This window comes from Solanum dulcamara, chromosome 5 (genome assembly GCF_947179165.1).
Source record: "Solanum dulcamara chromosome 5, daSolDulc1.2, whole genome shotgun sequence".
Lineage (NCBI taxonomy): Eukaryota > Viridiplantae > Streptophyta > Magnoliopsida > Solanales > Solanaceae > Solanum > Solanum dulcamara.
The window spans coordinates 65,918,672-65,944,014 of record NC_077241.1 but is presented as its reverse complement, the minus strand read 5'-3'; the positions used below and the strand labels follow the sequence as shown (position 1 = coordinate 65,944,014).

At 35.9% G+C, this 25,343-nt stretch overlaps 1 protein-coding gene and 1 pseudogene across 1 annotated transcript; both read right to left on the bottom strand.

Annotated features, from left to right (window-relative positions):
• Window positions 1–348: 348 nt before the first annotated feature.
• On the bottom strand, window positions 349–1,286 carry LOC129889389 (probable CoA ligase CCL7; annotated as a pseudogene).
• LOC129889390 (uncharacterized) lies at window positions 349–5,910 on the bottom strand. Its single transcript, XM_055964669.1, has 8 exons — window positions 5,747–5,910; window positions 5,559–5,642; window positions 4,235–4,315; window positions 3,809–3,948; window positions 3,590–3,704; window positions 3,438–3,513; window positions 1,987–2,049; window positions 349–1,898 (listed from the first exon to the last, which is right to left on the bottom strand). Exons 1-8 carry the CDS (start codon window positions 5,806–5,808, stop codon window positions 1,824–1,826), a joined length of 696 nt encoding a protein of 231 aa, XP_055820644.1. The 5' UTR covers window positions 5,809–5,910; the 3' UTR covers window positions 349–1,823.
• Between the last annotated feature and the right edge of the window lie 19,433 nt (window positions 5,911–25,343).

The window sequence follows — 25,343 nt, the reverse complement described above, 5'->3', positions numbered from 1 at the left end:
AAAAAGCATAAAATACACCAAGGAAAATCTCTACAAGTACATAGCGATATATCCTTGTGAAATAAACAATACTTATGGTATTTACAAGTTCCAATTGTGAATCTTTTACTATACATGTTTCTTCCCATTTTCACATCATATTGTCTGTCTATGCAACTATCTCCTATCAATGGATATGCATTTAACAATCTCAAGAGTAAACTATGCAAATCTTATAGTTTTGATCGGATCTTCTCAATTAATTCTCTTAGGAACACTGTTTGTGATTGTCAACCTCGCAATATTAGCAGTGACGGAGTACAAGGGAATTCAATTGAATCCTTATTATTATTAGCAAGACATACTATGTAAATAGGGTAAAAAAAATAATCTTTTATACATACGTAGAACTTCGAATCCCATTGACATAAGATAAATAAAGGCTCAAATCTCAGATATGGCATTGTTTTAACTTCTTTGAATCCCCTTGTTACAATACTTGGCTCATTCACTGGGTATTAGGCAAGCCAACAATGTATCAATTGGAATCTCAGCAGCCTCAGCATCAGAAATTGGTACAATTGGAATCTCAGCAGCCTCAGCATCAGAAATTGGTACAACAACAGCATCTAATATTTCGGGATGAAAAACACAAGACCTCCAAGCTTTGCATGTGCAACCTGAATACATTTTTAATTGATAAGCTCTTTGATCCTGTCAAACTAATACATGGGACATTCCTTCCTCATCAAAGTACCCAATATCTGCGGTATGGATTGTTGAAATTGCCTTGTGCACACCCATATTTTCCCTAATTGTCCAGGAGGAAACGGCTTCAGTTTATCAACTCTTAACTATTTGAACTTCCGTTCCCAGGAATTATGAGTCCCTGCTGATCCTGTGTCTGGGGCCTACGTATTGATTCTCTCTGATGAAACAATCTCACAGGTTTCTGTTATACCGTATCCCTAAGCAACAACAGCGCGGGGATTTCTTATTGCATTCTTCCATCAACTTCCTTCCCTAAAGGTGCAGCACCAGATCCAACATGCTTCAATGAAGTTAAATTATACTTCACCACAGGATTCTTTGCGAATGCTAAAACAACTGAGACACAATCCATAAATGCATCACCCTGTACCTCTCAATATAATCATTTCCAAATCAAACTTATCCGTAGACACAACAGTATTAGCCCTCTGCAACTGTGAATACATAAAAATAACAGGACCAAACACATGAAACATAGGCAACACACAGAATGCTGCAATGTCACTTTGCTTTATCCCACAGTTATCACAATTCATGTACCCTGCTTTATCAACTAGCTCAGTAAATGTTGCCACTCAAATTCGAATGTTTCTGGTGACAGAAAGCAAAATAGGCAAATTAAACCCATTGACCTTATCAGGCAATTCAGGAACAGTGATAATAAGCTTTGGGTTCCAATCTTTAACTTGCATGGAAAATTCTGAAAACTATATACATAACATTATCAGTTATAGTGATGGAATCTGTGGTAATAACATTGAAGAAACAAAGGGGGAAATTGGATAGACTTGGAGGCAAACATAAGAACGGCATCGTTTTAGTTGATACTCAAAGGCCAGTTGGTGAAGTCGTCAGAGGAGATTCTGGACACCATGGACTAGAACCCAGAAGAAGTATTGGTTTACAGATTCAGCATCAAAAAGGGCTGGTTTTCCAGTAAGCGATGGTGTTTCTGAATGGAAGAAACCATAGAAAGATTTTGACAGGAAAGAAAACATATTCTGGGGGTGGGGTGGTGGTGGTGGTGGATACTAATCTATAGCCATATACTCTTGTCAAAACCCGAATAGGATTTATATCCGTCTCCTATTATCAACACGTTTTCTCTTGGATGGTTCACCTTCTAAATGGTCCACACTGGATTGTATCTAAAGAAGAACAGAATAAATTGTCAAATAAAATAAACAAGCACATCTAAAATCCAAAATCGCAAGTCAAAAGAGTGATGATTGTTACCTTATTTAGTTTCTCTCTGACCAGCTTAACAGTTTGATTCATAGATTGTGAAGGAAAGTATTCCTGATATCATACCAAAGGGGAGAAAAAACAGTCATTCTACAGAAATTCAAAACCAAGTGTTGATAACCTGCATGACGTAAACAAAACTCACGCACATAGAGTTCAAACTAGAGTTGCAACGAAAAGTTGAAACCAAGTTTTGCTCGCAGATAGTTCGTAAAAAAAGGTAGTTCTACAACTAGACCATTTAGAAAGTGGAGGCCTGACTGAACTGAAGAACAGAATAATCATTTTAAAAAGAATTTCTTATTTCTCTAGGTTTATTCCCCTCTCTTCTCTAAGGGTCTCTTTGTTGTTCCTCATGTCTAGAAGTAGAATGAGAAAGGAGCAAATACTATAAAGGAAAATGTCATATCTCTTAGGTAAATTAGCAATTGATCCTTTCTGCCCGATAATTTGTTGCATGAGAACTGGAAGGGGAGAATAAAAGAAAAGAAGATAAGGTAGCACTAGAACAGTTGACACCATTCATGAACCAACTTTCATGACCCTCACTAGCTAAACAAGCATTTAACTAACCCCAAAATGATGGGATCCAAGCTCCACCCAGCTAGGCAGGCTTACCCATACTTTTTTGATAACCATGGTGTCCGGCCCGGCTTGCGCACATGACTAATTCCATGGGATACCAGCTACCTCTCACCACCAACAGGTACCAAGAGTTAAGTAACTCTGTCTACTAAGGCTTAAACAAATGGAAGAAATCACCTAGTGTTTTTGTCTCCTGAAATTTGAACCTGAGATTATGGTTATCCTCCCGGCTCCCACTTAATTGACCATTAGGCTTACTCAAATAAGGCGCAACCACATGATACCCAATCTAAATAATCCTAAGTCTCTCCTTGATACCAACTCTATGAGCCCCAAGGCTTAACTCACAGGCATAGGTTCAGATCAACCAATGAAAGTTCCTAATTTGTGCAATCCCAGCAATCACTAATGATCTCTTTAATGGTAATTCTCCATCAAGCAATTAACAAGCTATGCACAGAAATCTTGTATTTATTTGAAGTCACTGCAATCCATGCCAGAAAAATCTACCCCTTGAAACCTGTCTACAGCTTCCATATTGCCAAGAACACAGCACAAAAGATTTTCAGTTGATTTTTCTCCCTTTCAGCATTCTTCTTGCCTTTTTGTTAATCCACCAATGACAAGCGAACTAAGGAGTGCTAAGTCTCCTAGTTTCACAGCCTAAGGAGATCTGCCTAACTTTTATAGATACATTTATAACCATCAGACACTCAACATTGCAGAAAAATGATTATTCGGCAACTAACCTGCTTCATAACTTGAGTATGGAATTTGATAATAATTTTAATATCAGTTTCCATAAGTCAAAATCATATGAGGTATAAATGCAATACATATGCTATGCTATGACTAACCTTGTCTGAAGAAACCATTGTTATGGGAGAACACTGTATGTCATGAACAGAGTTACACTGAGAATTCGAGCTCTGCCTACAATGAAAATGATTTTAATCTATTTTGCTACATAAAACTCAAAAGTCAATTCAGAGCATCTGTATTTAACTACCTATGATTAGAGCCAATTGATTGTGCGGTATAATTCAACTGGGCTGGAGAGGAAGTTATCGACGGCTCACCAATCACATCTGACCGATGTGTAGCAGATCCTTTTGGCCTTCCAGCTGAAAGGACATCAACTCCAAAATAAGAAACTAGGGGTCTACACAATAAAGACAATTTTTCTCATTGGACAAGGTAATTTCTAACTTTGTGACAAGGTACTTACGGTTTAATCGTGCTAAAACTTCCTTTCTCCTTGCTTCTAACTTCTCCTTCGTCTCATGCAGACTCTCAAATTGAGGTGCATAAGAGACCTGTAGCTTGTTCCCTAGGAAAACAGACTCGTCCAGTTTCCTTTTGGCAAACCTGGAGTAGCGAATATGTAAGCATCACTCATGATGCAACATTAAAAAAATGTGCATGTACATGAAAATTGCATGGAAACCATCGTCCAGAAAATAATGCTATGCTGGACTAGTTCCTTCAAAAAAATTATATAGTGTTATAAAGGTATTGGAGTCCTCTGGCAAGACATATATCTTGCCCTTTCTCGTAGCAGTCTAATGAAATCTTTCACAATACTATAAAAGAAAATACAAATATTCATTAATATCTCTAGATATAACGGTTATGATCTGAACACTGTAATCACCTGGCATTGTCAACTCGGCAAAACCTGATCCAGAAGACGTCCGTAAATGGCTCACAATCTTCAGCATCCATTGGTTTACATCTAAGAAACCGGAAGAACAGTCAAGATGAAAGTAACAAGCTATAAGACATTATTGACACCACCAACTTCATCTTCAAATTGTGCATCGGTAAGTACAATCACCACCCTAAGTTTATTTGTAAAGCAAAATGCTAACAACTACAAGATGCAACGTATACATAATTTCAGCAAGCAGATATATTGGTATCCCCTCTGTCTTCCCCCCTCAGTGCAAATGAAACAACAAAATAGAGAACAAAGAACAACATGCAGTATTAGTCCCTCTATTATCTTTGTGCGTACTTTTTCAACTCTTTCATTTTGAAAAGGATTTCTCATTTTTATTCTTTGACCTTCCATTTTCAATCTCCAATTCTCGAATATAGAAAATTTGATCCAAGTTTTAGATAGAACTAGCTGAGGTAACATCTCTGTTAACTTTTACATGACATGCTCTTTGGAAACAAAAGGCACAGTTAACTTGAGTTATGTATATCAAGATGAAAACAAGCCAAAAAGTTTTAAATACAAGTACATCCCCAATTAGTTGCAAAAGGTCTAGGGAAGACAAAGATGAAAACATGGAATACTCTGCCTTCAGCAATATGGTGGACCATTTGGAAGGAAAGGAATGAAAGGATTTTTGAGAGCAATTAAGAATATGTAGTGTTTTTTTTTTTGGTTTCTCACCCGGTGTCCGCTACTCACTTTGGGACCTGACTAATCTAGACTCGCACCAAAAAGTCCAACATTGGAGGTATATCGCTCCTTACCAAAGACGACTCCATAGCCCGGGCTAGAACTTGAAACCTCAGGTTAAGGATGGAGTACTTATCACTCCACTATAACCTTTGGTGGTCAATATTTGTAGTTAGTACAAAGTACAAATGTTTATCCCAACTGTTTTTTTTTTTTTTGGGTGTAACATGACAATTGCAAATGATACTGAGGTCATGATAGATTTTTTGAGCTCATTACACAATATGTAATGGAGCTACCCCTTGTAAATTCCCCACAACACCTTCTGGTTGCTGGACATTAATACAATACCTTTTGAACATCAAAGAGAAATATTAACTTGGCACACCTTATGGAGAAATAAACATAATGATAATTTTACAATATAATAAATTCAATGACTACATTTAATAAGGGTAAATTAGGTATTAATGATAAATTATCTCTTGACAAGTCTGTTTCTTCAAAATACTCACTCCATACACAAGAATATATTTTGTTATAGAAATTGGGAGAAAAGGAGTACTCTTCAATTTCTCCATAAGTGGAGAATAGTTGAGAGAGCTGATCAGCACAACCCAATGCTGGAACATTCTTCACAATCAAATATCTGCGAAAAACTCCAAATAATGAAATAATCAAATAAATTTGAATTGAAAGGAGTAATTTAGAAGAGAGAGAGAGAGAGATAAAAGTGGGGTTAACGAAACGAACTTGGATTCATCACAAACTGTGTATACGCGGACTGCAGGAGCCTCGTCTTTGTATCGAGGCATTGGATTTGGGCTTCATATGAAACTCAAGATGATCCCTAATATTTTTGGGAAACACTAGCCATCTCTCTCTTCACTTTTTCTTCAATGTGGAATTTGTCAAAGATTAATTGAATGTCATTTTCTACGTAGTGGCAAAGGAAGTGTTAGGTTAATTATTTTTTGTCTATTTTTTAACTCTTTTTCATTCTATAAATTGCCATGATTTTGACATGAATGTACACACACAAAAAATAGAAGAAAATTTTTATTACTCTCTCTATATTAATACTTTATATATATATATATATATATTCTCTTGCTTTTCTTCCTTTATAAAATTGTCAAGTTAGTTAATTTATAACATTCAAGTTAGTTAATTTATAACACGTTATCAGCACGAAACTCTAATTTTCAGAAAATTAACTTCTATATTAGATATATCTATTAAAGAAATTTAATTTTTAAGTTATCTTTGTTACTTTCAAATTAATTTTCATCATGTCAAATTTGTCAAAATTGGAATTTGTGGCACTTGATATTTCTGACAAAAATTATTTGTCATGGGTACTTGATGCTGAAATCCACCTTACCGCTAAGGGTCTTGGTAATGCTATAATTGAAGAAAATACAGCATCAAGTCAGAATAAAGCAAATGCTATAATTTTCCTTCGTCATCATCTAGATGAAAACCTGAAAATGAAATACTTGATAGTGAAAGATCCACTTGAATTGTGGAAAGACTTAAAAGGGAGGTATGACTACCTCAGGGCAACGGTATTGCCAATGGCTCGTTATGAGTGGATGCACTTACGGTTTTAAGATTTTAAAACTGTAATTGAGTATAATTCTGTTGTATTTAGAATAACTTCCAATTAAAATTATGTGGGGAAACTATAAATGATGAGGACATGTTAGAAAAGATAATAACTACTTTTCATGCCTCTAATGTAATATTACAGCAATAATACCGTAAAAAAAGTTTTAAAAAATACTCTGAATTGATCTCATGCCTTCTGGTGGCTGAGCAACATAATGCCCTTTTAATGAAAAATTATGAAGCCCGTCCCACTGGAACTGCTTCGTTATCGGAGGCAAATATGGTAAAAACACATGGCCAGTCTGAAAGAAGACAAAATAAAAATCATGACCACAATAATGTGCGTGGCGTGACAATGACAGAAGACGATATAATAATCGTCGTAGTGGTGGTCAACATAAAAGGGAGAACAATATCAGTTCTCAAAATGACCCTTCAAGAAGTAACTGTCATCATCGTGGCATGAAAGGCCACTAAAAAAATAAATGTCGAACGCCTGAGTATTTTGTAAGAATTTATCAAAATTCTTTCACAAAAAAGGCAAATAAAGGTGGTGTCTCTTCTTCTAATGCTCGGATAGAGTCACACTTGACGTTCGAAAATAATGTTGAGGCAAGACCTTTGCATAATGATAATATTGAAGCAAATCTGGCTTTGAGGAATGATGATTTTAATGACCTCAATGATATTACTCATTTGAAGGTTGAAGATTTTTTTAAGGATCTTAATTGATGTTTAATTTCATGTTTTTCAATATGTTGTCATTTTTATGTACATTGAATTATCGTATTTTTACGTTTATGTATTAAAAAAAAATCAGGGCCACATTTTAATGATAATTGTATATTATTTATTACATTATGCTATTTTACAATGTTGTAATTAATTACTATTGGTGTGCTATTATTTAATCTTAATATCATATTGTTACTAAAAATAATATTCGCTTTATTTAATGTCATTATACTAATTGATTATTCTTGTTAATGTTTTAGACATTAATATTATATAATGATTGTATTATTTTTGCCAATAAATAAATTATCTATACATGATGAATAATATTATATTTTTATTTATTTTATATTTATTTTGAATACTTATGTATAATATTTATTTAAGGTTAATAAGTATATTTTGCCATAAATATTTTGAATTCTAAGTTCATTAAACTAATTCACTAGTAAATTATTAATTTATATAAAATTATGTTTATTATAAACGTGTCACACCTCAGTTTGTTAATTCTTATTCTAATAATTTGGTACGTTAGGTTACAATATAATTCCATAAACTAAATTATTGTAACATTCATCATAATTGAATCATATAATTTTTAAATTCTAAATTACCATAATTTAACTTTTAAGAAAAAAAAGGGGACTTATGTTTTTCTAGCAATATTGTTACTTATTTTATTTCTTATAATGCATTTTTATTTTATGAAGATAAATAAATTTCTCAGACTTCAATTGGATTCAAGATGAATAATGGAGATATGTGCCTTTTGGATAGTGCCACAACTCATACGATATTAAAAGAAAAGAAATATTTCTGTCATTTGATTATGAAAAAGGCCTATGTCAATACAATATCTGGTAGTACAAAATTGATTGAAGGCTATGGAAAAACGTCCTTATTACTACCTGGAGGAACGATATTGGAAATTGATAATGAATTGTATTGTAGTATGTCTCAAAGAAACTTGTTAAGTTTCAAGGTTATTCGCCAAAATGGCTATCGTATTGAAACTGCAAATGAAGTAAAGGTTGAATACCTTTATATTACTACAATAAATATGGAGAAGAAAATTGTGCACGAAAAATTACCTTCACTTTCTTCTGGGTTGTCCCATACAAATATTGGTACTGTTGAATCACATGTCATTGTAAATAAAAGGTTTACTGATTCTAATGATTTCATCATTTGGCATGATCGGTTGGGCCATCTCGGTTATAATATGATGCGCAGAATTGTTGAGAATTCACATGGACACACTTTGAAGAATCAGAAAATTCTTCAATCTAAGGAATTCTCTTGTGTTGCTTGTTCCCAAGGAAAACTGATTATCAAACCTATCACGACCCAAAAACTGAGGTCATGATGACACACATCTCAAAACCCAATCTGATGTGTAACCCTTAAAATAAAACTCATACAAGACTCCCAAAGGGGAAAGTGATGCCACGATTTAAATAAAAAGAAAAAAAAACAATGAAGAAATTATCCCAAAACTTGGTGTCATAAGTATAAAGAGCATCTAATACAAGGTTCGAATCTGAAGACACAACATAAGTCTCTGAATGATACAAAAGACTGAAAAATAAAGATAGACTAGTGACGATCCGAATTCTGGGACCTCACCACTAATCTGAGAATACACAATCCGCTAGAATATTAACTGCCACGTGGGGTACCCCGACTAGTATCTGCATCAAAAAGAGACACAGAAGTAGGGGTGAGTACAATTCACATGTACTTAGTAGGTTTTAGCTGACTGAGTATAAGGAATTAATCAAACCTATGAAATAAACTAAGGAACGCATCCACCTGCATACAGAAAAGTCTCACTTCGGCATCGGTGCCGCCAGTTTATATATATATTGACGCGAGTAAAGTAAACCCATAATAATAGCTCATAATCACAATTAACCAGATAATTCAAGCAGTACAAATATCAATGCAATGCAATGCAATATGATGATGCAATGATGTGGTGGTACGGTGGAATCAAGACTGTCGCACAGACTGTCGTATACACCTGCTGAGCTGTGCTACCAAGCAGGGCCCATGGGGGTCTCGCAGACCATATACCTCAATCACAATATCTCATTATCCTTGCCACCTCCTCGTGGTCAAGGATCACAATGCATCCACTATCCTGCTGGAAAACCGCCTCGGTCAGGGACTCAAGATACAAAGGTTGAGATCACAATGTATTCACTACCCTGCCGGAAAACTGCCTCGGTCAGGGACTCAAGATACAAAGGTTTAAAGGTGTTTCATTTTCTTTCTCAAAAAGAATTTCCATATTTCTCAAGTTCCCATGTTTCATGATATGATGAATGAGGATGAATGCATCAAAACACATATGGCATGGAAGTAATATTCAACTCACATGTGGTATAAGGTTCAAAGTTCTCAAAACTTAACCTACACATGATATTCACCCTCAATAAATAGTAACGGGAAGGAAACACTTTCTTTTAAATATTCACCCTTCTCAACAATATTTCAATACTCAAGTATGCTAAAAAAAAAAACCAACTCAATCTCTCAGGCGGCATCACAAGTCAAATAATATACTCAAGCCTCTCTCTTAGGCAAATCACAAATCACATGCTCTCAAAGCAAATAAGATAACAAACAAGGCCCCCACACGGGCTATGTAATACGAATAAACCCCCACACGGCAACACATTAATAAATAAGCCCCCCCATGGGCATCACAATATATATAACATTCTCAACTCATACTACAACCCCATCCCAAAGTCTATAACATATGAATGACTAATTACCCCATCTCAATCTCAAAGAAAGATAGCCAAACCTACCTCAATTGTCGAAACCGCACTCGAATAACAACTCTCAAATTCAGCGCTCGAAATGACAACCCACTATCAACAATGAAACATACACGTCATAAGGAGTCCAATGACACCCATATTGATAGGTTTTGGAACCGGGGGTAAAATGGTCCAAAAATTAACTATTTTTGAAAAGGGTCAAATCTGGAAATTTATTGAACAATACCATTCTATTGGTAATAAGGAACTCATGGTTGAAAAACCCATAAAAATAGAGCTCAAAATGAGTTGGAAATCATAATTTTCCTTAAATTTGGATTAGGGAAGAAACAAAGATTTTGGGGTTTGAAACTAAAATTTAAGAGTTAAAATCATCAAAAACTTAATGAAAAAGGAAGGTTTTAGGTCAAAAATCACTTACCCAACACTTTGCCTCGAAAATCTCTTCTCAAATCACCTCAAGGAGTTCAAGAACTCAAACAAATGATGAAAAATATTGAAATGGGAAGAAAGGGGCATTTTCTGCCCAAAAAGTTACTGTTCACGCGTGTTACTGTTCACGCGTGTTTTGTACAAATTTTCGAAAATCACCCTCAAGGTCATTACAAAACCATCAGCAACTAAGGTTGGGATTGAATCTCTTGCGTTTCTAGAACGTATACAGGGTGATATATGTGGACCAATTCACTCTTCGTGTGGACCATTTAATTATTATATGGTTTTGATAGATGCATCTACAAGATGGTCACATGTGTGCTTATTATCAACTCATAACATGACTTTTGCAAGATTGTTAGCTCAAATTATAAGGTTAAGAGCACAATTTCTAGATTATGCAATAAAGATAATTCGTCTTGATAATGCTGGTGAATTTATATCTCAATCATTTAATGATTATTGTATGTCGGTTGGAATAAAAGTTGAGCATCCAGTCTCTCATGTCCATACTCAAAATGGTCTAGCAGAATCATTGATTAAACGCCTCTAATTGATAGCTAGACCATTGCTAATGAGGACAAAACTTCCTATTTCAGTATGGGGGCATGCTATTTTGCATGCAGCAGCACTTGTGCGCATAAGGCCAACAAATTATCATAAATTTTCCCCATTACAATTGGCGTTTGGAAGGGAGCCAAATATATCCCATCCTAGAATATTTGGGTGTGCGGTATATGTCCCAATTGCTCCACCGCACCGCACAAAGATGGGTCCCCAAAGAAGGTTGAGAATATATGTTGGGTATGAATCTTCTTCTACTATAAATATTTGGAACCTATGATTGGAGATTTATTTACAGCAAGATTCGCTGATTGTCATTTTGATGAATCAGTATACCAACATTAGGGGTAGGAACATAAGCAGTTGAAAAATGAGATAGATTGGAATTCATTGTCACTATCTCACATAAATCCTCGAACAAATCAATGTGAGCAAGAAGTTCAGAAGATGATTTATTTGCAGAATATTGCAAATCAACTGTCGGATGTATTTACTAACCTTTCACGGGTTACTAAATCGCATATCCCAACTGCTAATGCTCAAGTTTGAGTTGATGTCCCGGTAGGACAACTTGTTCAGGCAAATGAGTCTAGGCCACGCTTAAAACGTGGAAGACCATTTGGTTCCAAAGATAAAAATCCTCGAAAAAAGAAAGGAATAAATGATCAAGATGATCATAATTTGGAGGCGAGTGCTCAAGAAGAACCCAGAGACTCAACAAATGGTGATACCACCAAGGAGGTCCAAGTACCTGAAAATAATGAGAATGAAGAAATCTCAATAAGTTATGTCTCGACAGGAAAATGGTGGAACCGAAATGATATTATGGTCGATTATATTTTTGCTTATAATGTTGCCATTAAAATAATGCAACAAGATAAGGATCTTGAACCAAAATCTGTCGATGAATGCAGACAGAGAAATGATTGGCCAAGATGGAAGGATGCAATTCAAGCAGAGTTAACTTTACTTGAAAAATGTAAAGTTTTCGGATCAATAATCCGAACACCTGAAGGTGTCAAGCCAGTAGGGTACAAATAGGTTTTTATGAGTAAACGAAATGAAAAGGGTCAAGTCGTAAGATATAAATCACGACTTGTAGCCCAAGGTTTTTCGCAAAGACCTGGCATTGACTATATGGAAACATATTCTCCTGTGGTGGATGCAATTACCTTTAGGTATCTAATGAATTTAGCAGTTCATGAAAAGCTTGAAATGCACTTAATGGATGTGGTCACTGCCTATTTATATGACTCATTGGACCATGACATTTTTATAAAAATTCCCGAAGGGTTCAAAGTGCCTGAAGCATACAAGGATTCTCGAGACAATTGCTCAATAAAGCTTCAAAAATCCTTGTACAGGTTGAAACAATCAGGGCGAATGTGGTACAACCGTCTTAGCGAATATTTGCTAAAAGAAGGACATAAAAATGATCAAATTTGCCCTTGTGTCTTTATGAGAAGGTCTGTATCTGAATTTGTCATAATAGTAGTATATATTGATGATTTGAATATTATTGGAACTCCGGAAGAACTTTCAAATGTAGTAAAATGTCTGAAAAAAGAGTTTGAAATGAAAGAACTTGGAAAGATAAAATTTTGTCTTGGTCTACAAATTGAACATTTTACAAATGGGGTATTTGTCCATCAATCAACATATACTGAAAATATTTTAAAGAGGTTTTATATGGATAAAGCACATCCATTGAGTACCCCAATGGTTGTGAGATCTCTTGATATTAATAAAGATCCATTTCGACCTTATGAAAATGATAAAGAGCTTGTTGGGGCTGAAATACCATACCTTAGTGCAATTGGTGCATTAATGTATCTTGCCAACAATTTTAGACCAGATGTAGCTTTCTCAGTAAACTTGTTAGCAAGATTTAGTTCTTCCCCAATACGAAGACACTGGAATAGAATTAAGCATATATTCAGATACCTTCGAGGTACTATTGATATGAGATTATTTTACTCAAATGATTCCACGTCACAATTGATCGGTTACGCAGATGCGGGATATTTATCTGATCCCTATAAAGGTCGGTCGCAGACAGGCTATTTATTTACATGTGGCTGTACAGCTATATCACGGCGTTCAACAAAGCAAACTATGGTTGCCACTTCCTCAAATCATGAAGAGATAATAGCTATTCATGAAGCAAGTCGAGAATGTGTTTGGTTAAGATCAATAACTCAACACATTCAAGAAACATGTGGCCTTTCTTTGACAAAAGACGCTCCAACAATATTGTATGAAGACAATGCCGCATGTATAGATCAACTGAAGGGAGGATACATCAAAGGAGACAGAACAAAACATATTTCACCAAAATTCTTTTTCACTCATGATCTTCAAAAGAAGGGTGAAATAGATGTCCAACAAATTCATTCAAGTGACAATTTAGCAGATATGTTTATCAAGGCATTGCCAACTTCAACCTTTGAGAAAATGAGATACAAAATTGGAATGCGTCGTCTTCGAGATGTTAAGTGATATTTTTATCAGGGGGAGCAAAATACGCGCTGTACTCTTTTTTTCTTAGCCAAGGTTTTATCCCACCGGGTTTTTCTGGTAAGATTTTTAATGAGGCAGCAACGAAGGCATATTACCAGATGTGTGTACTCTTTTTCCTTAATTAGGCTTTTTCCCACCGGGTTTTTTCTAGTAAGGTTTGAACGAGACACAACATCTGTGGATATTCAGAATAACTATGTATATTTATTCTTTTACTAGAATTTTTCATTACACATGAACATCCAAGGGGGAGTGTTAAGATTAATTGGATGTCATTTTCTACATAGTGGGCAAGAGAAGGGTAGCCCGGTGCACTTAAGCTCCCGCTATGCGCAGGGTCCGGGGAAGGGCCCGACCACAAGGGTCTATTGTACGCAGTCTTACCTTGCATTTCTGCATAGTGGGCAAGAGAGTGTTAGGTTAATTGGATGTCATTTTCTACATAGTGGGCAAGTTTTCCACTAATTTTTCCTCTCCTTTCTAACTCTTTTTCATTCTATAAATTTCCATGATTTTGGCATGATTGTACACAAAAAAAATAGAAGAAAATTTCTATTACTCTCTCTATATTAATACTTTCTATATATATATATATATATATATATATTCTCTTGCTCTTCTTCCTTTATAAAATTGTCAAGTTAGTTAATTTATAACATTCAAGTTAGTTAATTTATAACAGAATTGGTGTTTCCCAATTTATGTTACTCTTTATATCCCAATATTCGAACTTTACAAACCTAATGACCAGGATTTGATTGGAGGCTACCAACTTTAACTTATATAGTACACATAATTGTTTATATGCTAGACTTTAATTTTGATTCAACCATAAATAATCCTAGTAATTTAGATTAAGTAGACAGTTATTTTTTTATTAAATTGCATTAAAAATTGAAGTCCTAAATATTAGAAAAGTAATTGAATGAATATTTTTATATATTAAAAAATTAGTTAAATTACTATTGTGTCTAATATAAACCCTATGTTGAATTTAAGAAATATAACTCATAAAAAAATACATACATACATATTTATTTTATGCTATTTTTGAATCTTATTAAAACTACAATAGCTATTTAGTCATTTTTCCATCGTACTATACATGTAGGGATTCAAAATTATTATATCTTCTCTTTTTTTATTAAATGGTGAGAGCATTGAAAATTTTCATTTGTCTGTGGGGAATTAGTATCCTTATTTATTAATTTATTTAAGAAAAAATAAAATAAAAAAATTACGATAATCTGATGAAATTAAATAATAGTTGAGGAAATAATAATTAGAAGTCTTTTTCTAATTCTTCTTTCCATATATTTTAGGAGTCTATATTAATTCTCTCTTTTTTCTCCCTACTATAAATGTAGGGATCCAAAATTATTACATTCTCTCTTTTTTTATTAAATGGTGAGAGCATTGAGAAATTCTGTCTGTCTATGGGAATTAGTATCCTTATTCATTAGTTTATTTAAGAAAAAATAAAATAAAACAAAATTATGTTAATATGATGAAATTAAATAATAGTTAGAAGTTTTTTTTTAATTCTTTTGTCACGATCCAATCCACAGATCCATGCGGTCATCTATTCTAACACCTAGATAGGAGAACCCTTACATAAATAACATGTGAAAGTTTAGCAATTACCAAATACCAACCTAAAAAGTCAGGAATACATCATAATTGAATTTTAAAAACTCTAAGATTTATTACTAGAAACATACTAACCCCTCCCCCCAAGGATACTAGTCTAAACAGGTACAAGAGCTTCTAAAGATACAGAGTATAAATAAAAATAAGACACATCTCCACTATAAGGAATGAATAGTAGAAGCTATTGGAGACTCATCTTCGTCTTCATCTAAGAAACATCACTGACCCTGCAACCAAATATGCCAAGTCGCATAGCAAGAGTAGTATCAGTACAAACAACACGTGTTGATAGGCATCATCGATCAATCCGATACCCACCGCATAATATAAAGAAATTAACAATAAGAAGAGATGCTCTTAAGAAAATATACTCGCTAAACCTTTATGCACAAACTATTATCATTCCCATTAATCTCATTAAAGTAGTTCAAGCCTAACTTTCTTCCCTTCTAGTTGGTCCGCTGCCAACTCTAATATAGATCAAGGCCTATCCCTTTTATCACATAGAGGAGTTTTCAAACTACGGACCACTACTAACTCTGCCTAGCCCATCTACTATATTTAGTTTTCACACCAACACATAGACCTAGAATAATTAACATCTCACTTGGAAGAGGTAAACATCTAGGAGAAACTAAGGCTCACATTCTAACCGTGCTGGTGTTACACCCCGAGAGGGTACCCTGGGCGTGACCGGTACTCGAAGACCATCGCAGGTTCCTAAGTGAACTACTTGGTCCAATCATACATTCAATCACTCAGCGGAAGACTTAACATCAATTTAAAAGACATTCAATTGGGCTAACCAAATCAACATTTCGAGAAGAATAATGTATTTAAAACAAATCTAAAATCAACTCCATATCACAAGGATAGTTTTGGAAACCAAAACATTTACTCGACATTATCATCTATCTATCTATGAAGCTTCTAATACTATTCAGAATATGCCAATGACATTGTTATATCCCGCACTTTTGGGCATTCGGAAAGAGAAAAAAATATTTTTGACTTGCAAAGAATGAGGTTGTGAATTAGTTTATTCATTTTAATTAGTACCGGTGTGATGTTCATGGAAACATTGGTGTGGAAATACGGAGGAAGGTCGAGGGAAAAATTGGAAATTTTGGAAACTAGTTTGTGAATTACTAATAAGACTTATGGTTTTGTTGGGCTCAAAACCATAATAATAATAGTAATATTGAGGCCCAGCAAAAGAAAAGGCCCAAGTCTTGGAAAGTTAGCCCATTAATTAGGTAGCCTATATATATATATGTTGATGACTTTTAAGTCATCTTTATCCATTAAGTTCTCTTTATCAAAAACAAACTACAAGAAAATTCTAGAGAAAAGGAAGGAGAGAAAACTCTAGCTAGAGAGAAGAAGATAACTCGGATTTGGGAGGAAAAAAAAGGTGAGTGCTCCGATTTCATTCCATGAATTAATTATCTAGAGTATACCACGCTGATATGGAGGTATTAATAGTATAAAATCATGGCTTGGAGCAGCACCAAACAGATAGCAAGCTGCCACGACGTTTTAATTGCTAGAAGAGTTTCCGAGTAGGGTTTTGGCGAGTTTTGGCCAATTTCGGGAAAGGCAAGATATTTCCTTTCAATTTGAAGTTTATGGTGTTGTTGTAGGGTGTATTACACATCCTTTATGCTGTTGGAAGTGTAAGAACGTCGTAGATATGCTCAGCGAAAGAAACAATCTAAATTGAAGTCGTCGTAGTTAAATTATAGTCAAAATGAGGCATTGTGCGTGTGGGGGCTGGTGCTGGTCGTGTGGTGGTGTGTTTCAGGGCCTAAAAGTATTCTAAAGGAGGTGGGGGAGCTTCTGGTTTCAGCCACACAACCCCCGCTTCGTATGGTTAAAGGTTTTGCAAAATGAAAACTAGAAACTCTATTTTTGTATCATAGTTTGGAGCTAGTTGTTTGGAGCTTGAATTGTGTAAGGTTGAAGTGATTTAATTGTAAATATTCTGCTAGTTGTTGTTGTTGGTATGATTGTTGATATTGTGTCCCAGTTGGAATCTCGGGGATGTTGAAGTTGTAGGGGAAATGCTGCCTGATTTTCTGTAGCATCAGAACTAGTAACAAACTAGTCGGGGATAATGGATAAGGAAATGACTCCTATTAGTATTTGGTTGTGGAGTGGACTATTGGAAAGTGAAAGGCTATTAATCTTAGTATTACTTTCATGTCAATAGGTTAAGGAGGTATCAAGGCAAGACGGATTTCAATTAATCCCGAAAAAGGTATGTGAAGCTATCCTTCTTTTCTTTTAGCATGTGTTTGGCATGAGTAAATAGAGCTACCCTTCTTACCTCTTGATATGCCATTGACGTAACTTATGATGTTATGATGAAATATTTATGGTACAGAGTCCCTTGATGGGCAAAGTATGATATATGTTACTATCTAAGGATCGGCCATATGTTCCACGACACATATGTATATAATGATTTTATGAGGGAAAGTAGAGGGTATGTAAAACTTATTCTCTTTCTTCTTTTGGCATGGCCCATAGAAAGCCACAGACGAAGAATGCGCAAAAGCTACAAGAAGCTCTTATTCTTAAGTACACTAAGATGGCTAACGTTTTTAATTTTCTAAAACTTATGTCCTTTTGCCTCGATTCATGTGAAAGTATCCAACCATCCTAAGTTGGTATAATTTAGGTTGTGGTATAAAGCATGACTCTTATTCACTCCTTTAAGCTAGAACCCTTCTAATAATTGAACTATGGCCTCTCAAGTTTTTTCTATACCTTGGGAAGTAGTAAGTAGGTAAAGTTAATCTTTTTTTTTGATATGAACTTTATGAAACAAATAGATGAAGTATGGGTGATCCCAAGGAAGCCCCATTCTCAAGTCCACTAAGATGGTTATTTTCTTGACTTCCAAAAGATATTTTATTACGCCTTGATACGAGTAGATGACTCTAAAAGGGCTACTTTAATGCAGACCATAAGGACACTCCAAAGGTACTTGTCATGGCTATTGTCTTAATTTTTGAGTGATAGTTCATTTTGATTAGTTCAACAAGTCTCCAATGATGGTTTAAATTGCATAGGGTTACTCACTACTCCACTCGTGTATATTGTGATAAATCTTTCACCGAGTCCCGGGTCGGCTATAATTACTATATGATATATGGATCGGGCCGAATGTTCCTCGGCATTTCTATATGATATATGGATCGGGCCGAACGTTTCTCGGTATTACTATATGATATATGGATCGGGCCGAACGTTTCTCGGCATTACTATATGATATATGAATCGGGCCGAACGTTCTTCGGCATTACTATATGATAAATGGATCGGGCCGTACGTTCCTCGGTATTATTATATGAGATAGCACTAATAGTACATAGATGCTTATGATAACAGAGTGATGTGGTTGTTACATCGGGTCCCTGAACGGGCCGGGTATAGTATGTGATGATAGTATGCATGACTTTATTTTATGAGATGCAGGTATAGTGGTTTGTTGAATGTTATACTTTCCCCTGCATCCCTATGTTAACTGTGCCCTCCTTTTGATGTTTTATATTTTACATACTTAGTACATACGTCGTACTGACCCCCTCTTTCCGGGGGGCTGCATTTCATGTCTGCAGGTATAGGCGCGCACTTTGGGGATCCGCCAGCTTAAGATTCCACTCAGTAAATTTGGAAGAAGCTCCATTGAATCGGAGCCGAGTTTTGGTACTAAACCTTCTATATATGTATTTATTTGATTACGGGTACAGTGGGGCCCTTGTCCCGTCTTATCTTACTGTTCTTTGTCTTAGAGGTCTGTAGACATGTATGTGGGTTGTATATGTATACGTGTAAGGTTGTGCCTATATGTTACGATAGCCTTGTCGGCTTATATATTGTCTTGCCTGTTGGTACGCTATGTCTCAAATAGGAGCCATGTTTACTTATAGTTAGCAGGGGTATACACGAGTCTCCAATTCGGGCACCCGTCACGGCCTACGGGGTTGGGTCGTGATAGACATGTCCATCGCTATCCAAAAAGAAATACTTTAAAGAAAAGATAACTAATCCAAAGTGCCTCTGAATGCAAGGAGGACTCACCAAATCTAGGAGTAGAAGTGATCGTCAACGATGCATCTGTTGAGGATCTCTAACACATATATCTGCATCATAAAATGATGCAGACCAAATAGCGTCAGTACGTGGAATGTACGAGTATGTAAAATGGTAGAAAGGAGAAACAGTCAATAATTACTTACCTCAAGCTCATCAATCAACTCATAGGATATGCAAAAATTTAGAATTTAGCAAACATTTCTCAAATCGACTCAATCATCTACAATATCAATCTAACAATCTCATTATGCAAGATCATATCCTAATTGGGAGTTTCTCTAACCGACAACCATCACCTATGAGCCGGTGATGTACAACAAAGTGGTGTCGTTGCCACACCCATCTAATACCTTGCTAGAGTAAAGGATAAATTACTATCATTGGATTCACAATCAATCAAAGTCCATCATTTTGGAACATAAGAGGTTTAACCCTCCATCCTATGCTGGCGACGTGGTTCATGGGAATCAAGTTATAACTATACTCTTACTCAATTCGGTGCTCAATATTCCTCCCAAGACTCAATATGCTCATAAGACTCAAATTAATCAGTTTATATAAATCAATCTATCTAGTCACATTGGACTCTAATCAACTCAATCATCATCTCAATCATCACATCTTTCAATTAGACATTCTTTTCAAGACTCATTTTTGACCCATCAGAATTCTAATCAACAATTATTTAGACTTCTACCATCCAAGTCAAGTTCGACTCATAAAGATATCTTTCAAAGATTTATTCATAGGAGACCTATATCATTTACTACTCAACCAATTGTATACTTAGGGGCACATGGAAGAAATTAAATCATTCTTTAGTTAGCCTTACATACCTGTAACTCGAAGAACAATAAAAAATTTAGAAGATGTGAGTTAATGCTTGAACCCTAGATTCTTTCTCTTCTCCAATCCTTGCTCTCAAAATAAACTAAGTGTTAATAAGGGCTTAGACATATAGGGTACTATTAAGGGGCTCAAAATATTCCCAAAAAGTCGAGGCTTTGATTGGGAAAGGGTGGAAAAAGCCGAAACTATCCTTCATAAAAATCTGACTTTCGCCATAAATGGGTTATTTCTACGGCTCATCGAAAATTTGACGGACCGTAGGACTTACTCATCCTGTCAAACTCTAAAAATTGAGTTTCTGAATCTCTCCTACAAGTCGTAGACTTTTTGATGAGTCGTCATCATCACTCATAAATGACTTTGCTTTTGGAAGTTTTCTAATTGTTTCAATGTTCTACAGATCGTTTCTACAACCCGTAAAAATCTCTGTGGGTCGTAATGTTGACCCGTAACTTTAGATGGTCTGACAGTCTCTAGTAAAATAGTCATATATTTTTACTCCAAACTCGAAATAAGGTAAATTTGGTGGAGTTGGAACAAAAACTCAAAGACCTTTAATTTGAATGGTCCACCTAAATTATTATATTATAGGAGATATCATCGTTTGAAGTTGACCCAAGTAAAATCTTATATCGAAACTCCATTGGTAAGAAAGCTTTCAACTTAACTTTATGCTAGAGGATTATTGTGACCCTAATTCACTTCAAACACACTTCAAGCACTAAAGAATCAGTCATAACAATTACATTACAATTAAAATTAATTGGATTTGGGCCAATACGCATACAAAGAATGGTTTATGTCTTAGAGTAGAAATTTTTGAGGTATTACAGTATCTCCCCCTTGGGATCATTTGTCCTCGAATGATGACCAAGATAAGGATTTACCCAAGGCACGAATACATCGTAAGAACTCAAAAGATTCTAATGCAAGATTAACTTACTCAATTCCTCAACTCAAGAAGGGGTTAATTGAAAGAGAAGAGTAGGAATAGTACCTTCAACATCGACACTAGGAGAAACAAATAAGTGCGGGTATTTGGCTTCCTTAATGAATTAATTTCTCCATAGAACTGTAAGTGAAGAAACCTCTTTGGTCCTCAATTTACGAACCTGTCGATCAAGAATTTGGATGGGGGTCTCCTCATAGGATAAACTATCTTTCACTCCAATGTTTTTTATAGGAACAATGAGTGAAGGATCTCCCATGCATTTCTTAAGCATAATAATATGGAACACCAGATGAATAACATCTAACTCTAGCGGAAGTCTAACTCATAGGCCAACTCTCTTTATAATCTAGTAAGGACCAATGTATCGGGGACTCAATTTTTCTTTCCTTCCAAATCTCATAACTCCCTTCATAGGCAAAACTTTTAGGTACACCCAATTATTTACCTTAAACTCCAAGTCTCTCCTCCTAACATCAGTGTAGGACTTCTGGCGACTTTGCGTAGTCTTTAACCTATCTTGGATAATATTTACTTTGTCCATAGCCTGATGAACCAAATCTAGTCCAATCAACTCAGCTTCGCCTACCTCAAACCAACTAATTGGTGATCTACACTTCCTCCTGTAAAGAGCCTCATATGGACCAATTTGAATGCTCGAATGAAAGCTATTATTGTAAGCAAACTCAGTAAGTGTCAAGTGGCCATCCCAATTATCTTTGAAGTCAATAACACAAGCTCTCAACATATCCTCAAGGGACTGAATAGTACGCTCTGCCTGACCATTTGTCTAAAGAAGGAATGTGGTACTAAGATTCACTTTCGAACCCAAACCTTTCTGGAACAACTTCCAGAACTGAGCAGTGAATTGAGCTCCCCTATCCAGGATGATAGACAAGGGAACCCCATGAATCTAATAATTTCTCAAAGGTACAATCGGGCATAGTCCTCTGCGGTATCCGTTGTCTTAATAGGTAAGAAATGGGCTGATTTGGTCATCTTGTCCACAAGCACCCAAATAGAGTCATATTGCCTGTGGGATCGCGGTAAATCTATAATGAAGTCCATATTTATCATCTCCCATTTTCATTCTAGAATCTCAATGTTCTGAGCCACCCCATGGCCTTTGGTGCTCAACTTTGACTTGTTGGCAGTTCAGGCACTTGGACACAACTCTGTTATATCCCTCTTCATTCCACTCCACCTATATACTTCTCTTAAGTCATGGTACATTTTTGTAGAACCTGGATGGATGTAATACCTGAAGCTATGGGCAATTCTTTCTCGAATGCTATCAACACTTGGAACACATAACCTCCCTTGATACCTCAACATCCATCCCCTCTTTTGGAAAAATCCATTACCTTCTACTTATGGAGATCATCTTTCAATTGGAGGAGAATGAGATCTTGATCTTATTTTTCTTTTACCTCTGCAACTAAAGATGATTCTATCCCATTTTGAATAATTTTACCACCATCACTAGCATCAATAAGTTGAACTCCCAAACGTGAAAGCCTATGCACTTCTTTAGCCAACTCTCTTCTTCCCTCTTCCACATATGCAGTGCTCCCATAGATAACCTGCTAAGAGCATAAAAAAACATTAGCTTTACATGGGTGGTAGAGAATGCTCATATCATAGTCCTTGAGCAGCTCAAGCCATCTCCTCTGCCTCAGGTTCAACTCTTTCTGAATAAATACATACTATAGGATTTTGTGGTCTGTGAACACATCAATATGCACACCATAGAGATAATGACGCCAAATCTTGAGAGTGAATACTACAACTACCAACTTAAGGTCGTGAGCCGGGTAGTTTCTCTCATGAATTTTAAGCTGCCTGAAAGCGTAGGTAATAACTTTACCCTTCTGCATTAATATACAACCCAATCCAACTCTGGACGCATCACAATAGATAATAAATCCATCTATCCCCTCAGGTAGGGATAAAATTAGAGCAGTAGTCAACCTCATTTTCAAGTCTTAAAAACTTTTATCGCACGCTTTTGACCATTAGAACTTAGCCTTCTTCTGAGTCAACTTAGTCAATGGCGATGATATAGATGAAAAGCTTTCAACAAACCTCTGATAGTAACCAGTCAAACCCAAGAAACTTCTTATGTTAGTTAGGGATGTGGGCCTGGGCCAGTTCTTTACCGCTTTAATCTTCTGTGAATCAACTTGTATACCCTCACCGGATACAACATGACCTAAGAATGCCATAGAAGCAAGACAAAATTCATACTTTGAAAATTTATCATACAACTCCCTATCTTTGAGAGTCTGAAGAACAATTCTAAGATAATTGGCATGCTCCTCCTAATTTATGAAGTAGATCAGTATGTCGTTGATGAACACAATCACAAACATGCCCAAGTACTGTTTGAACACTCAATTCATCAAGTCCACAAATGGTGCAAGAGCGTTAGTCAAACTAAAAACATAATTTATGAAGTAGATCAGTATGTCATTGATGAACACAATCACAAACATGCCCAAGTAGTGTTTGAACACTCGATTCAACAGTATGTCATTGATGAACACAATCACAAACATGCCCAAGTACTGTTTGAACACTCGATTCATCAAGTCCACAAATAGTGCAAGAGCGTTAGTCAAACTAAAAACATAACAAAAAAACTTGAAGTGACCATACTAGGTTCGAAAAACGGTCTTTAGGATGTCACATTATCTTACTTTCAATTGGTGGTAGCCTGATATGTGGTCTATCTTTGAGAAGCAAGTGTCACCCTGAAGCTGGTCAAACAAATTATCTATTTTGGGAAGGGGATACTTGTTCTTTAAGGTGACCTTGTTCAGTTGACAATAGTTAATGGACATTCTCAGTGATCCATCTTTCTTTTGCACAAAAAGGACAGGAGCACCCCTGGGTGAGACACTCGGCCTAATGCATCCTTTATCTAGGAGATTTTTCAATTCTTTCAACTTAGTAGGAGCTATTCTATATAGCGGAATAGAGATAGGCTTCGTATCAGGAAGGACATCAATCCCAAAGTCAATCTCTCTATCAGGAGGGACTCCGGACAGATCTTCAGGAAACACTTCAGAAAATATTTACAATCGGGACTAACTCGAGAGTAGGGGACTTAACACTATTATTTTTGACTCTAACAATGTGATAGATACACCCCTTAGGGATCAACTTTCTATCCCTAAGGTAGGAGATAAACTTACCTTAGGCACCATAAGACTACCCTTCCATTCTAAGATAGGTTCATTTAGAAATCGAAACTTAACAATCCGAGTCCTATAATCAACAGAAGCATAACAGGCATATAGCCAGTCCTACAATTAATAAAAGCATAACAAACATATAGCCAGTCTATGCCAAGAATCACATCAAAATCGACCATATCCAACTCAACTAAGTCAGCCATGGTATCCTTATGATAAATTAATACAGTACAATCTCTATAGACCCTCTCAGCTAAGATATATTCACCAACTGGAGTAGACACACTGAAAGGCTCAAGAAGGCACTCAGGGATTCTATCAAACTTATTAGCCATATAAGGGGTCACGAATGACAAGGTGGCACCCGGGTCAAGTAAAACATAACAATTGAAAGAGAAGACTCAAAGCATAACAGTGATAACATCTGGTGAATTCTCCTAATCCTGGCGATTAGCCATATCATATAGGCGGTTTGAACCTCTACTCATACTAGTATGGTACCTCTCTGATTACTTCGAGGTGGGGGTACTGCAGTAGAGGATCAGTGATAACATCTGGTGAACTCTAGATACTATTTCGAGCAGCTACCAGTTGAGTGAGTATAATAATTGCTCCTCAGAAATCATCCTCTAAAGTCTGTGCAGGCTGAGTAGTAGGAACTTGGGTTTCCTCCATAGATCGAGCAGGTCGACCACTAGTTCTCACTCTAGGAGGTGGGGGCATCTCAGACTGAGGGATCGGTGCTGGCGGTATATTTCGGAGGCATTATTTGTAAATGCGTAACGCAAGGATTTGAAAGAGACTTTTAGAGTTAAACTCTTTCGCACGAACTCAGAGTATGAAGAAGTGAAACAATTTCTAATGTCATATAACCTCCTAATTATAAGTGTGGTACACAACACCCATAAGCAAGACTCTACTAGACACAGCTTCATAGACTC

Coding starts and splice junctions, on each gene's coding strand:
- LOC129889390 (XM_055964669.1), bottom strand. CDS start 5,808: ATGCCTCGATACAAAGACGAGGCTCCTGCAGTCCGCGTATACACAGTT. Junction 5,643..5,746: donor ACAGTTTGTGATGAATCCAA/GTTCGTTTCGTT, acceptor AGTTTTTCGCAG/ATATTTGATTGTGAAGAATG. Junction 3,705..3,808: donor AGTTTTAGCACGATTAAACC/GTAAGTACCTTG, acceptor ATGTCCTTTCAG/CTGGAAGGCCAAAAGGATCT.